Raw genomic sequence first — 14,992 nt, forward strand, 5'->3', positions numbered from 1 at the left:
CCCCCACTAATCTGTTTCACACTCCAGTACTGTAGGTGGCAGCAATGCACCTTTAAGTTGGATGCCAGCTGCACTGGCCGTGGCCGCCAAGTAAGCAGCAAAGACGTTAGATCAGTGGTCTCAAACTGCCGGCCCGCCCACCCCCTCTACCCGGCCCGCAACTGATCTCAAAAATAAAACATAATCCAGCCCGCTAAATTATTATTATTATTATTATTATTATTATTATTATTATTATTATTCTCTAGTTGCTACCTGTCTGATATGCAGAGAAAAAGTCGCCGTTCTAAGGGGCATTCACATATCGCGTCACATAAGCGGCCGCGCCGTATTCTCCTTCTTTCCAATGCGCTTTCGCTCCAGTGGCGTCTGTCATTGCTATGCAACCATGAGCCACGCTCTCAACCGCGTCGCTTCTATTATGAGCGCGCTTGCCTAAATTACAGTAAAAGCACTCGACTTTAAGTCATGAGCGCTGATTTAAACCACTGAAACGCGTCCGATGCAGCCATTAAACGTTACCGATGCTCAAACGGCATCTTGGACAAATGTGTCTCAGCTGTGTGAGCGCAAGCGCTGCAGGTGTCTGTCAAGAAACAAAGTGTACAAATGTATTCAGGGATTGTATTGTTCAGTACAGTGTTGTTCAGTGCAAGATTTTAATGTTATTTAAGCTAACATAAAGTAAGGGAAAATACTCACTAGATGTTAAAAACTAATAATGTATGTAACAATGAGAGATTTTTATTTTTTTTGGCAAAATAAAATTGATATATAGCTCCAGTTTTTTTGTTTATTTCTGACCCCTCCACGCCACAAGTGTTGCTGGTTTTGTTCCTAAATTACTGATTTTTTTTATTCCATATATCTTGTTGGATGTGAGAAGTCGCACCAGACTATTTCAATTAATAGTATTATATTAGTAATAGTATTATATAATTATATTACACTATGTAACAATGAGAGAGACACTGCTGTTTACATTTAGTATGGTAAATAAGATATTTATAGTATAGGTATAAAAAATATTTTAGTAGGCCTAATGAAATTTGAAGTAGGCTAAATGAGAAATAATGCAAAGGAAAGTAAATTTTCTGAAATGTTGCGCTTTCTTGTGCTTGAAGGATAATATGGCCCTCCTATGAGGTGTCAATCACAGAAACGGCCCCCCGCCAATTTGAGTTTGAGACCCCTGCTATATGAGTATTCAAGTTAATCTAATATGCTTTTAACACAACATCTAGTCAACATCAGTGCTATTGCTATAATTTGGATGGTATAGTATCATGAGCCACAATTAAAGTCTTGTGACACTCATGCCAGGCATTATTGTTGTTGTTGTCGAGTTTCCGCACGCTGATTGCTTTGGGCCGGGCCTAGTCAAAGTCCAGGGCCGTTTTTTAGTCCCAGTCCGTCCCTGGCCTTGAGCATGCGGTGTGTGAGGTCTGAAAACACACTCTGATGACGGAAGTGATGCACTCATTGACGGCTACACGTGAGAGATCACTTCCGGCATTTTTAGAGGTAAAAAATGATATAAATACTGTTCGGTTTCTTGCAGTTCCATATTAAACTGTGCCGCATTTGTAAAACAAAATGCTCTGAACAAACATATAATCCTCCGACGCGATCCAAGACACCATTAAAATAAACCATCCACTTGTTTCTGATGCTGGGATCCTTCTGAAGTCTGTACAGAAATTAGAAGATGAGCTGTTAAAACTGGATGTGCAAAAGCGAACATTACTTTATGCTTACATTTACTTTGTCCTGTTGTCGGGAGACTCAAGCATGTAGAGTTTGTCAGAAACTAAACTCACATATGTGTACTGTATCAGTGTAGACCACATCAGTGATTTTAATGGTTTCTATTTGCTTTTGACTCGACGCTCACATCCAGTGTAGATGAATCTCGGCTGTTAAGCAACTGAACGACAGTGGGCGGGGCCTATGGTGCAATGATGTTTAACTATTTGTCGATGTCTCTCTCTGGAGGCAGACATACAGAAGTGGACAAAATTGTTGGTACCCTTGATAAATATGATCAAAGATGACTGCAAAAATAAATCTGCATTGTTTATCCTTTTGATCTTTAATTCATAAAATTAGCAAAAATCTAACGTTTCATTGAAGGAAAATAATTGAAAGTGGGGGGAAAATCACATTATAAAATAAATGTTTTTCCCTAAAACACGTTGGCCATAGGCATGTGACGGTATCAAATTTTCATGTTGCGATTAATTGATGAAGCTTTTATCACGGTATACGGTATTATCACGATATTAAAATAAGTTGCAAAACAATTTTTGTCATAGTTTAACTGGTTTAAGAACTCTTTTTGTAATAAAACAAAAACAACTGACTGAAATTTTCAAACAGATTAAAATGCAAAAGAATTAGGCTATAAAGAACAACAGATAACACTTTACTCTATTTAAGCATTAACTAAGATTGAGCAATAGCTACATTTGATACAGAAAGTGTTATTTTTTGTTAATGTTAGTTTAGAAACACAACTGATCATTGTTAGTTTTATCTCAGGTCCATTAAATAAATTATTTTGATTTTAGTAATGTTATTAAACAGTAACTAAGAAATTAACATTAATTAATAATAATTAATACTTTATAAGTATTTTTATTGTCAGTTTAGTGATAATGAATTAACATGTTAACTAATGAAGCTGTATGTTTTCAAAGTTTTACTGAACAATAACAAATAATCAGAACATTTCTAATCATTAGGGCATGTTGTAGTCCAGATTAAAATATAAAAATGTTTAGGTTTAAAAATAAATATCCTTTTAAGTCTTTTTTAAGTATTCAGTTTTTGGTGCTGTGATGAACAACACTAAGATTACAAAAAAATGAATGGCTGTTTGAAGCATTTTAAAAACTTCACTAGCGCAGTTACTTTGTTTGCACGGTTTCCGTGGTAACCGCTGCATTCTGCTGTTCCATCAGCGCCCTCTGCTGTCAGAGAGTGAACGCGCACTTTCATTCAGTTCCTCTCCTTCACTCGTTCCGCCCTGTGCCACATGCACGTTGGGATTGTTTACATCTGAGCGCGTATCCTTTTTGTGCATTTTATACGATTGATGGGTAAAGTATTCTTAATTGCCTTATAAAAAATTAATAATTGGTAATAAATTATTATTTACGGTATTCTGAAGTGCCCACGATTACAATATCGTGCATATTCATTATCGCGATTTATCGCATTACCGAATATCGGCACAAGTCTAGTTGGCCACAATTATTGGCATTTCTCATGGCCCCTTTAATACTAATTGTAAATCCCATTGTTTGGTGAGTTTCCAGCTTTCCACCTTGATTACAAAGGACGCCACGCCACCTACTGGCTTAAATACTACATCATACATTCATGAGAGTACAGTGGTTCAATATTAATATTATAAAGCGACGAGAATATTTTTGGTGTGCCAAAAAAAACCCCAACAAAATAACGAATTATATAGTGATGGCCGATTTCAAAACACTTCGGAGCTTCGGAGCATTATGAATCTTCTGTGTCGAATCATGATTCAGATCAAACCGCTGAAATCATGTGACTTTGGCGCTCCGAACCGCTGATTTGATACACTGATTCATTTTGCTCCGAAGCTTCCTGAAGCAGTGTTTTGAAATCGGCCATCACTAAATAAGTCGTTATTTAGTTTTTTTTGGCGCACCAAAAATATTCTCGTGGCTTTATAATATTAATATTGAACCACTGTACTCACATGAACTGATTTAAATATGTTTTTAGTACATTAATGGATCTTGAGAGAGGAAATGTCATTGCTCCCTATGAATGCCTCATTGAGCCATCAGATTTCAACAAAAATATCTTAATTTGTGTTCTGAAGATTAACGAAGGTCTTACGGGTGTGGAACGACATGAGGGTGAGTAATAAATGACAGAATTTTCATTTTTGGGTGAACTAACCCTTTAAGCCTACCAAACACATTGTCCTGAAACATTACATTGAACACAACAACTAAAAAATAAACAAAGAAAAAATATACAATTTATTAAACATAAAGTATGCTCAAATACACAAATAACATTATGGCCAATATACACTATGTCTGGTTGAAGTTATGCTAAATTAAATAACCAAAACTGAAACTTTATGCCACCACAGATGCATACAAGTTATCAAACAGAACCATTTTAAAAGACCACGAACGTAAAACAGAAGTAGCAAATAAATAAATAATCAATCAATCTTGATGGCTGTTGGATTATTTACTCGGAACCGAGGAGCGCGCGCTTTAGTACGAAACAGGAAGCTCATGAATATTCATTTAAGCCCCGCCCAGTGTCAGAATATCCCAGGCGCAGTAATTTAGCACTTCCATCTGATTGACAGGCTGATTAACATGGCTTCATCTGCAGAAGAGTGCAGGTTTTTGGACGATTTAAGAAAGAAACGAGTTAAAATAAGTTTGTCAGAGACTCAAATCACTGGCGTTATCCAGCGGATCCACCCGAAGAAGACTGTGATTTTAGAGGACGGTAAATGAACATCTGTCTGTTTAATAAGAGCACAGTTTATATCATTATAGTTTAAGTTTGTTTTTTTTCCACTCTGTAAGTATCTGAGGTGAAAAGTGGACGGAAATTTCCAGGCGTCAAGCTGATTTTCGGACACGAAATAGTGAAAGGTAAACTCCATAATCCATGATGTTATAATCCCACAGGATCTCGTTATTAAAGCAGGAAAAACAACTCATTAAACCGGTGAAGTTTTTATTGATCCAGACGAGCTAAGAAATCTTTTATCTTCTTTTTTTGACAGTGGATTTCATCAGTTCTGCTAATGGAGACCTGTGAGCGCCTTTATACTAATTTAACGAGTTTTATCGCGTCATTTTGTTGAATTAAATCAGTTCAGGTCATTTATTTGCTGTAATTTCAGTGTTTATGAAGAGCACAAGTCCGAGTTCAACTCTTTCAGGAGGAAGATCATCTTGGGTAAATGTCTTCATGTTCACTGGCAGTTTCACACACACTGTATTTCCTGACATTATTATTTTAATGTTTTGTAATGATTATAAACACACTGGTTTATAGGCCAGTTAGTTTTACTGTTTACTTTATTTTGTTATTCAGTTAATTATGTATCTGAGTCATTGATGAATAAAGGTTTTAAAAGTGTAAAAAAAACATAATGGAGATATAATCAATTTTGTTTTTTAAGTGTTAAACAATGAGATTGTGGTTTTTATAATAAATTAACACTGCTTTTGTCATTTTTTTTTTTTTTTTGTTTTTTTTTGTTTTTACAAGATGGACAAAATATGTAACCAAAAAAGTCATTCGGTTTAACCAAAATTTCGGTTTTACCGAATGACGATATTTTCAAACAATGCTAACAGGCTGATATCTAGCTAGCTAGCTAGCAAAAGGACAATCAAACATTTTATATTTAGTACTAGTTTTTAAAATATTACATAATTTTCCATGTTTTATAGCGGTTGTACCGAATGACCTGATGTTTCGGGACATGCGTATGATCAAGTGAAAACATGAATTTTTCAAATAGTTAAGAGAGATTTAGTTACTTTGCTTCATGACCATGTGGTCCTTTGCAGGTGTATGAATGATGTCACATCCTGTCACATGATATTGATTGCATGACTTGATCCAAAATGGTCCCTTTATATTGGTTACTTCGAATAACATCAATGAAATTCATTTTTCCAGACATTCTTTTTCATAACAAACAACGACTTCTACACATAATTTTAATACCATTTTGCGCTATGTTGATATATGATGTTATAAAATCATGTCGGAATAAAAAAATATATACATTTATTACATTTTTAAATATATTTTTATCACAAGTGAAATGGCTATATTGGCATTTGGACAGTTAAACAGAATGACCTTTTGATGCTTCAAAATCTTTAAAATATGTAGCAAAATATAATTAAAACCTATTGGATTCAATAAAAGAGATCTAGTTGTACTACCTTAGATACTTTGGCTGTAATATCTTTGTTTCATTATTATTATTATTATTATTATTATGACAAAAAAATGACCCGTCACGTCATTGACCCACCTATAGCAGCTAATGAATCAAAAGTCTCGCACATTCACAGAAAATAGCTTACTTCCACATCACAAAATAAGGCAGATATCGTATTTCCCTTTAGCTGCTGGATTTTACCCGTTTTTTCCCTCCCAGATGGTGATGAACACGACATCAAATATGTGGTGATCGATGAGCTTCATGAGAAGTTCGGCCCAGCAGTGAGTTTAGGGATCCAGTATTGTGCTGCTCATCTCCAATCTGTTCCACACATGCATGAATAATATATATTTCAGGTCATGCACATCAAAGAACAAAAAGTGATCGGAATCGGTGCGGATGTTTTTGGACAGACTGCTCAAGAGAGGCTTTGCTGGTTGCAGGTCAGTGGAATATCTTTATTTAGAGACGTGTTGGAGTTTGTGTGTGAATAATTGATTTGATGCAGGTTGCTACTAAGAAAGTCGTGTACCTGTTTGATATCCTCTTGCTGGGCGGACAAGCTATAAAAAACGGACTGTCCATGATTATGGAGAATCCCCACATTCTGAAGGTCAGGTGACTGTTTTGATGTCAACAAATGTGTGGCTGAGGAACGAAGCACTTGCTGAATCTTCTGACTCTTCAGGTGGTTCACGACTGCCGCTGCATCGCCAGATGCCTGAGAGCCGAGTTTAAAGTCAACCTCACCAACGTCTTTGACACGCAGGTACGTCACGGGTCACACACACACCTGAACCAGATAATCAATGTGTTGAATCCTTCTTGTGAAGATGGATTGAGTTCAATACAGATTGTTTCAAAGCAGCATCACAGTGATAAACAAGAAAATAACAGAATCAATGATGCAAACTTCATCAAATATGATTCAGATTCTGCAGTAAAGCAGCTCTGCTGAAGATAATCGAGTCATTATTCAGATCAAGTTTTTGTGTTCTCATATCTGAACAGGAATGTCATTGCTGTTGTTGTTTCTCTGCTGCAGGTCGCTGATCTCATGCTCTTCTACAGCGAGACCGGCGGTTTCCTCCCGGACCGGGTCAGCAGTCTCCAAGAGGTGCTCCGACTTCACCTCAAACTCCCCACTTCTGACCTCTTACCTCTCTGGTCTAAAGAACTCCACACCAAGGTCTGAAACCCAAAATCATGTGTATTATAAGTAAATGTGGATTAGCGGTGTACTTCACCGCTGACAAAATGGGCTTTTAATGAAATGCCTATGGAGTAGAAAGACGAAAATATGTTTGAAATCGGTGCCTGACTAGAGGTTTCCGATTCTGTCATATCCCCGTTACATTACTACATTTAATCATTTAGCAGAAGCTTTTATCCAAAGCAACTTACATATGAGAACAATAGAAGCAATCAAACCTACAATAGGACAATAATATGTAAGTGCTGTGACGAGTCCCAGTTAGTCCAGCACGGCAAGGTTTTTTTAAATTTTTTTTATTTTTATATATATAAATAGAAAATTAGAATAAGTTTTAGTATTAATGTGTCAAATGTTGACGAAAAAGATGCATCTGTATCCGTTTCTGTAAAATCTTCACGAATATATGGCTTGACCACCAGAAGAACAGATGCAGGTAATCGCTCACACTCAGTCAATCTCTCTCTCTTTCTCACTCAATGTCTGTTTAAACTTGTTTAGTGCAAATCTACAGAGCCTCTTTCAAATCACAATTGTACACAGTCTAAAGTAAACAGCCAGTTGGTGGAAAACAATACATTCTTCACTCTTGTTATCATTATTAACTTATTTAACATTCAGTGCACATGCATGAAGTGTAAAACAAGAAGGGCTTGTGCAAGTGCAAGTGCAAATGTCTAATGTCTTCATGAATGGGTCACTGAATCAATGGTTCTCCCAATTCATTCAAAAACCACAGATTTGTTTAGTAATGAAACATTGCTGTGTTGCTCAGAGACGCTCAACAGTTCTGCTGTGGCTTTGTATGAAACTACAGTAGTCAACATTTGAAGTGGATCAAAACAGTTCATCAAAGTTGTCCTAAGAAGAAGGTTTTAGGACAACTTTGATGAAAGGTTTTGATCCACTTCAAATGTTGACTACTATAGTTTCGTTTGGTGAAATTGAGCAAAAACAGTCAATATATTTACAGTATTGTCTAAAATTATATTCGAAATATTAATTTGTTTACTGAACTGTATAAAAAATAATCACATTTGCAAACGTGCTGATATTCGGGAAAAACAGAACTCCTGTTCTTGTGATATTGCTTCACTATATCATATGATATGTGTATACAAGACAACAACTGAATCTGGCCATTCTAACTGCAGTAAGTTGCATCTTGTAGTGAGAGCGTACACTTCTCAAGCCTTTTGTTGGTTTTTTTTTTTCTTTCAAAGTGCATGAACTAATTGATAATGTCAGCTCGCACATCATTAAAACAATTATTATCGTCAACAATACAGCTGTAATATTTACACATGCACACACCCAACGATTTTCTACTTTCTGCATATCTTGATTGACAGATGTCTCGTCCAATCAGCTATAAGTATTCCATTTGCAAAATATACCTACCTTATCCTTTAATAAAACTTGTCGTTTGATAAAACTTGACTTATTTTGATTTAGACTTTCCATTGTGCAGAATTTTTTTTTTTTTTTTTGCGCCTCTCTGCCACCACACTATTGCTTGTGATTTGCTAGTCTTATTACAGATGTTTGTGGTGATGGTGTACATCATGTCAGAAGGGAAGCCCACTGTCCGCAGATGGATCTGAACACAAGACTGTCCTCTTGATTTGCAGGAGTGTCCTGAGGTCTGGTACATCCGTCCGTGTCCTCCTGCGCTGATGAGTTTGATGGCCGCTTCCGTCCGGCACCTTCTCCCGCTGCGCCTGCTGCTTCTGGATGCTCTCATGTCCGATTACACTGTTCTGGTGGATGCATACATGAGCAGCTACCAGAACCAGTCTCTTCACTTCGACCAGGTCAGAACATGCACATATGTCTTAAAGGGCCTTTATGTAATAATGACACCCAGTGTTCAAAATAGGTACTGCAGTCCAAATTCAAAATATTGTTTGGCCCGCCCCCTAGTTCAAAGACACGGGTTACCAGCAGGGAACAATAGGGAGCGCAATTCACAATGAAAGCTGATGAGACTTACACACTGTAAGCTGATGAGTTGATTTATCTGTTTTAATATGCTGTTGTTCATAGAGATATTTAGATGGATGCAGAGTTTTTTTAGGTCAGGTAGAATCTGCGATTCTCTGACCAGTTTGTTTGTTGGTTTCGATGGATGCAATACGCAGTGTTTTCCGCCAACTGGCAACCTGTGATGTCGAAATACTATTGGATAAACTGGCAGCACTCAGTTTCGCACAAACCAAAACAAAGAAAGACATTCCAACACGGAACGCACATTTCAAAGTAGAATATCTGGCTGTAGCATTGTTTTTCTGAGAAACAAGTAGGTGAACTTAGCATGTTTCCTAAATATCTGCAAACATATCGGGGTATTTTTATGCTTTATTAAAGTAAAATTCTTACATAGAGCCCCTTTAAATATGGAGTCAGAATCCTTTCTTTAAACCTATTTACTAAATATGATTCATAAATGTGTAACCTAATGAAATACTGATGGAAAAATGGTTCACAAATGCAAAATACCTTTCATAAATGCACAAGGTGTTATTCATGCTTCATTATTCAGTGATAATTTTGACCTATATCACTTTCCAGTCATAGTCTAAATTAAAATGGTCATCATTGACTCTTCCTCATGTCGTTCTAAACTCATATGACTTTATTTCTTCTGTGGAGCACAAAAGAAAATAGTCAAAAGATATAAAATAAGAGTCAATAAGGACATAAAGGGAGTGTAACAGTAATTCATGCAGCGCCATGGTCAACAATTAGTTAATTGGTTCAGTAATATGCCTGCATTTGCTTGTTTATGCTGCGAATGCATGTCATATTTTATAGGATAATGTACGATCATAATGCAAGGCAAGCAATGTCACAAATAAACTAAGTCTTATTTTTATGTGGATTTGTCTATTGAAATGGATCACTCAATGGTTAGTTTTACATATACTACAGACATTAACAAATACATGATGATAAAAATCTGGTTGCAAATTGGCAAACTAATGGGAAAAAATATAATATAATAAATTTAAAAACTAAAATGATAAGTGTAGTTGGGGAAACAGGCCTGTTATTGAAGTAAACTGTTGGTTTTTCCCTCTTAAGGCTGAACTTTCAGTTCATGTTTGATTAGTAACTTTAATGAACCTTCTACAGTGTGAGTTGCAGTGTCTGTTCTGTTGTTTGAACATCATAGAAAGCATTTACATTACACTTTCCGTTTTATGTCTGTAACACATTTTTTCGTGTGCGTCGCTTCATAATTTTATTACGAAGAAAACAAGAGTATGGATGCACATTAAAGCTGTATTTTGCTTTCATTAGGACAGTATAGGCTATCTCTAATATCATGGCCTTATATCCGCTTTAAAGGGATAGTTCACCCAAAAATGAAAATTATCCCATGATTTACTCACCCTCAAGCCATCCAAGGTGTATATGACAATCTTCTTTCAGACGAACACAATCTGAGATATATTTAAAAATATCCTTAGTCCTCCAAGATTTATAATGGTTGTGAATGGTAATACACATTCTGAAGACAGAAAAAATGCATCCATCCATAAAAAAAGTAATCCATATGGCTCCAGGGGTTTAATAAAAGCCTTTTGAAGCGAAGGGATGGTTTATTGTAAGAAAAATGTCCATATTAAGTTTTTTTTTTTTTTTTTTTTTAATTCAAACATATATTAATAAATGTGTAACATGTAAAGTGTTTCCCATTTGACTGTATATGATCGTATTATTTCAAATTGTTACAGATAATACTTAGATTATGTAAAATGTCAAATAAAAATAACCATTTAAAAAAAAGCCTTTAACAAGTGAAACGTTTTTCTCTGTATGAAAACATATAGGATATTTAAAAAACATAATAGGTTTAAAACACATTTAAACTGCTCATAATAAAATAAAAACAGGCAAACAATAATCATCTTAACACTTAAAACTTATAAGCCCATATCATGGCATTTCATGTTAATTAATAAAACTTACTAATTTCTTTTCATCCCTGAAAACGAAATGAATAAGTTTTATTAATTAATATTAATTTAATGTTAACATAATAAATATCTTTAAATGCTAAAAAAAAATCTTTAATGATAAAATGTGAAAGACATGAACAGATTCAATTACCTATAGCAGATAAACACTTAATATAAATATAAATTCGTTCACCACATCATGACAGAAATATCATAGCCTACACTCACCGTATACACCTTCTGTTGTTAAATGTCTCATTGGCTTAAATGCATGTTACACTTGTTCAAGGATTTGCAATGATTAAATACATGTAGGCCTATATTTTGACATTAAATGCCCATACCTCTGTGTCTTTATACTATCTGTCAAAAGTTCACAACATGAACATACAGAAATAATATCACATACAGTCAAGGGAGACATTTTACTATAGCTATGGTTACACATTTATTAATACATTTTCAAAATTATATGGTTAAAAGTATTTGTTCACAGTTTATACAAATTAGTTCATGCCTTATGGACTAACAAATCATAGTTTATATTATCCATTAACATGGTAATTAACCCTCTATGGTACGCAATATGATATCAATGAGGAAAAAATTATTTGTGTTGTTTTTCCTGCTTAAAATTGGACACTTTAACAATATCAATGAACATTTTCATAATTTTTAAATTTATTTAATTTTTATAAGTTTGTTGCCTCGAGGCAACATTGTACCACAATGGAAAAATTTAAACATTTGGCATTTTCATGTAGAAAAAAGAAATATATTTATTGAAAACATTCATTTCTTTAACTAGACACTTAAACAAACAAATTTATCTAGTTATTAATGTATTAAAAGTTTCATATTTAATAAAAAGTAACATTTTATATCCAGCTGTTGCCCTCAGGCAACACTGTACCATAGTGGAACGCAAGTATTACCAAACCATCATATTTTTATGTTATTATATTAAATTATTATATCCATCTTCATCCTCATCTCCATCTTCTCTCTCACCCTCAGTATCTCCCTGATGGATTGTCACTATGATTTCATCTTCCTCATCACAGTATGACCCCTCATTAACTTCTCATACTCACCCTCATCAGCTGCCAGTGTTACCTGTGTTTTATACTTTTCTGAAGTGCTATAGAAAATGTGCAGATCATAATATATGCAGATATAGTATGTGAATTAGTATTCTTCTAAGTGCATTACAAAATCATGTGAAAATGCCAACATATTTAGATAATTCTAACTCTTTTCCTTACAAATATGATACATTTGTATTCAAACCTATTATGGCTGTATGGCCTTATGTGATTCCATTATGGTACAATGTTGCCTTGAGGCAACACACAGTTTTTTTGTAATTTTCTCTAAAACATTTGATGATATATAATGTAAATTACTTAAAAATACTTCTTTACTTGCCAGTGAAGGTGACTCATATTTTTTGTGGGTGATTAAATGGTTACAAACAAGTGAAAAAACACTTTTCAATGGAGAAAATATGGAATCATGTGATATGTGCACATGTGCTGAAACAGGACACAAAATGAACCCCTGTTGGTCATGTTTTGGTCTTTTTTGCACTTTTATTGATTAGTATTTGAGTTATGTCCTGAGATATGCTTGATCAATCAATTTGTGCTTTATTTTATTAAAAACAAACTAAAATAGACCATGTTGCCTGGAGGCAACACCGTACCATAGAGGGTTAAATATCCTCATTGTACATCATGATACCTTATGCATACTATATGAACAGAAAAGTGACTATTTAAAAGCATTGTTGTTAAATATTGTAGACATCGATCCAAAATCCATGTAAAACAACTTATATTTAACAAAAAAAAATTACATGTATGGGTAGCTCAAATATGACTGTAAAGCCCCGCCCCTCACTTCCGTTCTGTGGCTGCAGTTCTGAAACTGCTGGTGCTGTGGGTCTGCAGCTGGATATGTCTTGCTCTGCCAGGAAAAGAGGAGGAGGGAGATTGGGGTGCCGCGGGCCAAATAAACATGATTGGTGGGCCGCCAGTTGACGAGCCCTGCTTTAGGGGCTCCATACAAAACTCAATAAGACTGTAATACCATATTTAAATATATTCAGAATCTAAAGATGAAATGCTATCAAACATTTAGATGCAGCTGAACACCTACACAGATGTTGGTCTTTCACTGTCATTACCATCTATGCAAAAGGGGAAACTTAGGAATAATTTTGTACTGCAGTGCAAACATGGACCGTGTGACACAGCTGTAAACTGTAAACATACAGAGAATGTCATTCTTGCTTTGTAAAGAAATTTTAAAAAAGCAAACATTGTATAATGCTTCTGTTGGTGTTTTTAGGTCTGTGTTTCATGAGTGACAAAGTGTGTTTGTTGGGTGAAACCTTTGCTAGTTTGGTTTAAAGTTGCATGTTACAGAAGAATGAGTTGATTTGAGGCATGAATAAAGTATTTTGGTAAATTAACTGCTGTGCTGATCTGAAAGCTGATTCAGTAAAAGTGACCTAAAGTTTTGAAAAAGTGACCCAAGTATTGAGAAATGTGTCCTAGTGATTGTAAAAAAAAAAAAAAAAAAAACTATAACTAAACATTCAGAAGTATATATGGTTTGTGCTGCGTTCTCTGAGCAGGATGATTCGACACTCCCTAAGGAAGCAGAAGAGCTGCTGTCGGTGAGGCGGGAGCGTCGGGAATGGGCCGCGCATCACTATTCTCTGACTGACCGAGGCCTTCTGGATCGCTCCAGCTTTAAACCCTCTCCTCACGTCAAAACACACACCGACTCCATCTAACATGTGTTGACATTTCTTCCATAAATCAGTAAAGTTCTGTTAAAAACTGATGAACCTGTTAGAACTCATCGTACATCTGTCTGTTCAGTTTGATAAAATTGAGCACGTTTGTAATATTATTTGAAAAAGAATTTATTTTTGTGCAGTATGTTGGAATTCATTAGGTTGCTTTTTTTTCCCTTCACTTCTACAATATGTAAATATAAAGCTCTTTTATTGCTGTTTGTTTGTTTAGTTTTTCTTCAATTTTCTTTCATTAGCTGTTTTCTACACTAAACCTGATTGTGCAAGTGACTCAAATGTCAGTCCTGGAGACGTGATCATAACCACAAAGAAGCGACTGAAAGAGTGTCGCGCGTCACAGAAGACATGATCATCGCAGAGAAGCGGATGAAGTGCCATTGCTCTCGTGTTTAATTAATAGAGATACAACATTAATATACAGCCACCGCTACTTCTTCAAATTTATTACAGCACTCAGATTTACAATTATTTATTTTTTTCATTCTCTTTTTTTCATTATACAAAAAAAAACAATAATCATAAAAGGCATTGTTACTACAATAATACAAGAACATTAATATTATAATATGGTTACAAAATTGTATGCTATCCATAATTTTCCACATTTTGAATTTTTCTATAACAGCATTTATACATACAATATAGCATAGGTCTTACAGTTCATGCACTTGATGTTTGTAAGCAATCCACTGATTGAGAATTTATTCAAACTGCTGATTCTTTTACTGTATCTAGTTAGAATATTGTTTTTACAGTTTTAATTCAATGCTTACAGTAGCCTACATTCAGTTTCTTCACATCCAGACTTACCATAGTGAAGTTTTTTCCCTAAAACATATTAATGACGTCAGTGACGCGCTGCTGCTCTCCAGTGGCCATCCATCAAAACGCAGGCCTGTGTGACCTGAAGAAGCAGCAGAAACTGCTCACAGTAGAAAATAATGGGAATTATGGACATTTTCAACAGCAGTTTGTTGACTTCAAATGTCATTTCAGTAGGC

At 35.1% G+C, this 14,992-nt stretch overlaps 1 protein-coding gene across 1 annotated transcript; it reads left to right on the plus strand.

Annotated features, from left to right (window-relative positions):
• The first annotated feature begins 4,322 nt into the window (after positions 1–4,322).
• LOC125268303 (piRNA biogenesis protein EXD1-like) lies at positions 4,323–14,189 on the plus strand. The gene is made up of 11 exons (XM_048190379.1): positions 4,323–4,521; positions 4,602–4,670; positions 4,805–4,835; positions 4,925–4,980; positions 6,203–6,267; positions 6,343–6,429; positions 6,495–6,599; positions 6,675–6,755; positions 7,032–7,175; positions 8,831–9,013; positions 13,806–14,189. The coding sequence occupies exons 1-11, from the start codon at positions 4,386–4,388 to the stop codon at positions 13,965–13,967; spliced, it is 1,119 nt and encodes a 372-aa protein (XP_048046336.1). The 5' UTR covers positions 4,323–4,385; the 3' UTR covers positions 13,968–14,189.
• Positions 14,190–14,992: the final 803 nt, after the last annotated feature.

Source organism: Megalobrama amblycephala, linkage group LG5, assembly GCF_018812025.1.
Source record: "Megalobrama amblycephala isolate DHTTF-2021 linkage group LG5, ASM1881202v1, whole genome shotgun sequence".
Taxonomy (NCBI): Eukaryota; Metazoa; Chordata; class Actinopteri; order Cypriniformes; family Xenocyprididae; genus Megalobrama; species Megalobrama amblycephala.

What these genes read in the sequence shown, in the direction of transcription:
- LOC125268303 (XM_048190379.1), top strand. Translation starts at nt 4,386, where the DNA reads ATGGCTTCATCTGCAGAAGAGTGCAGGTTTTTGGACGATTTAAGAAAG. An exon ending in GACTGTGATTTTAGAGGACG is followed by an intron (nt 4,522 to 4,601) that starts GTAAATGAACAT and finishes CCACTCTGTAAG; the next exon opens with TATCTGAGGTGAAAAGTGGA. An exon ending in CGGACACGAAATAGTGAAAG is followed by an intron (nt 4,671 to 4,804) that starts GTAAACTCCATA and finishes TTTTTTTGACAG; the next exon opens with TGGATTTCATCAGTTCTGCT.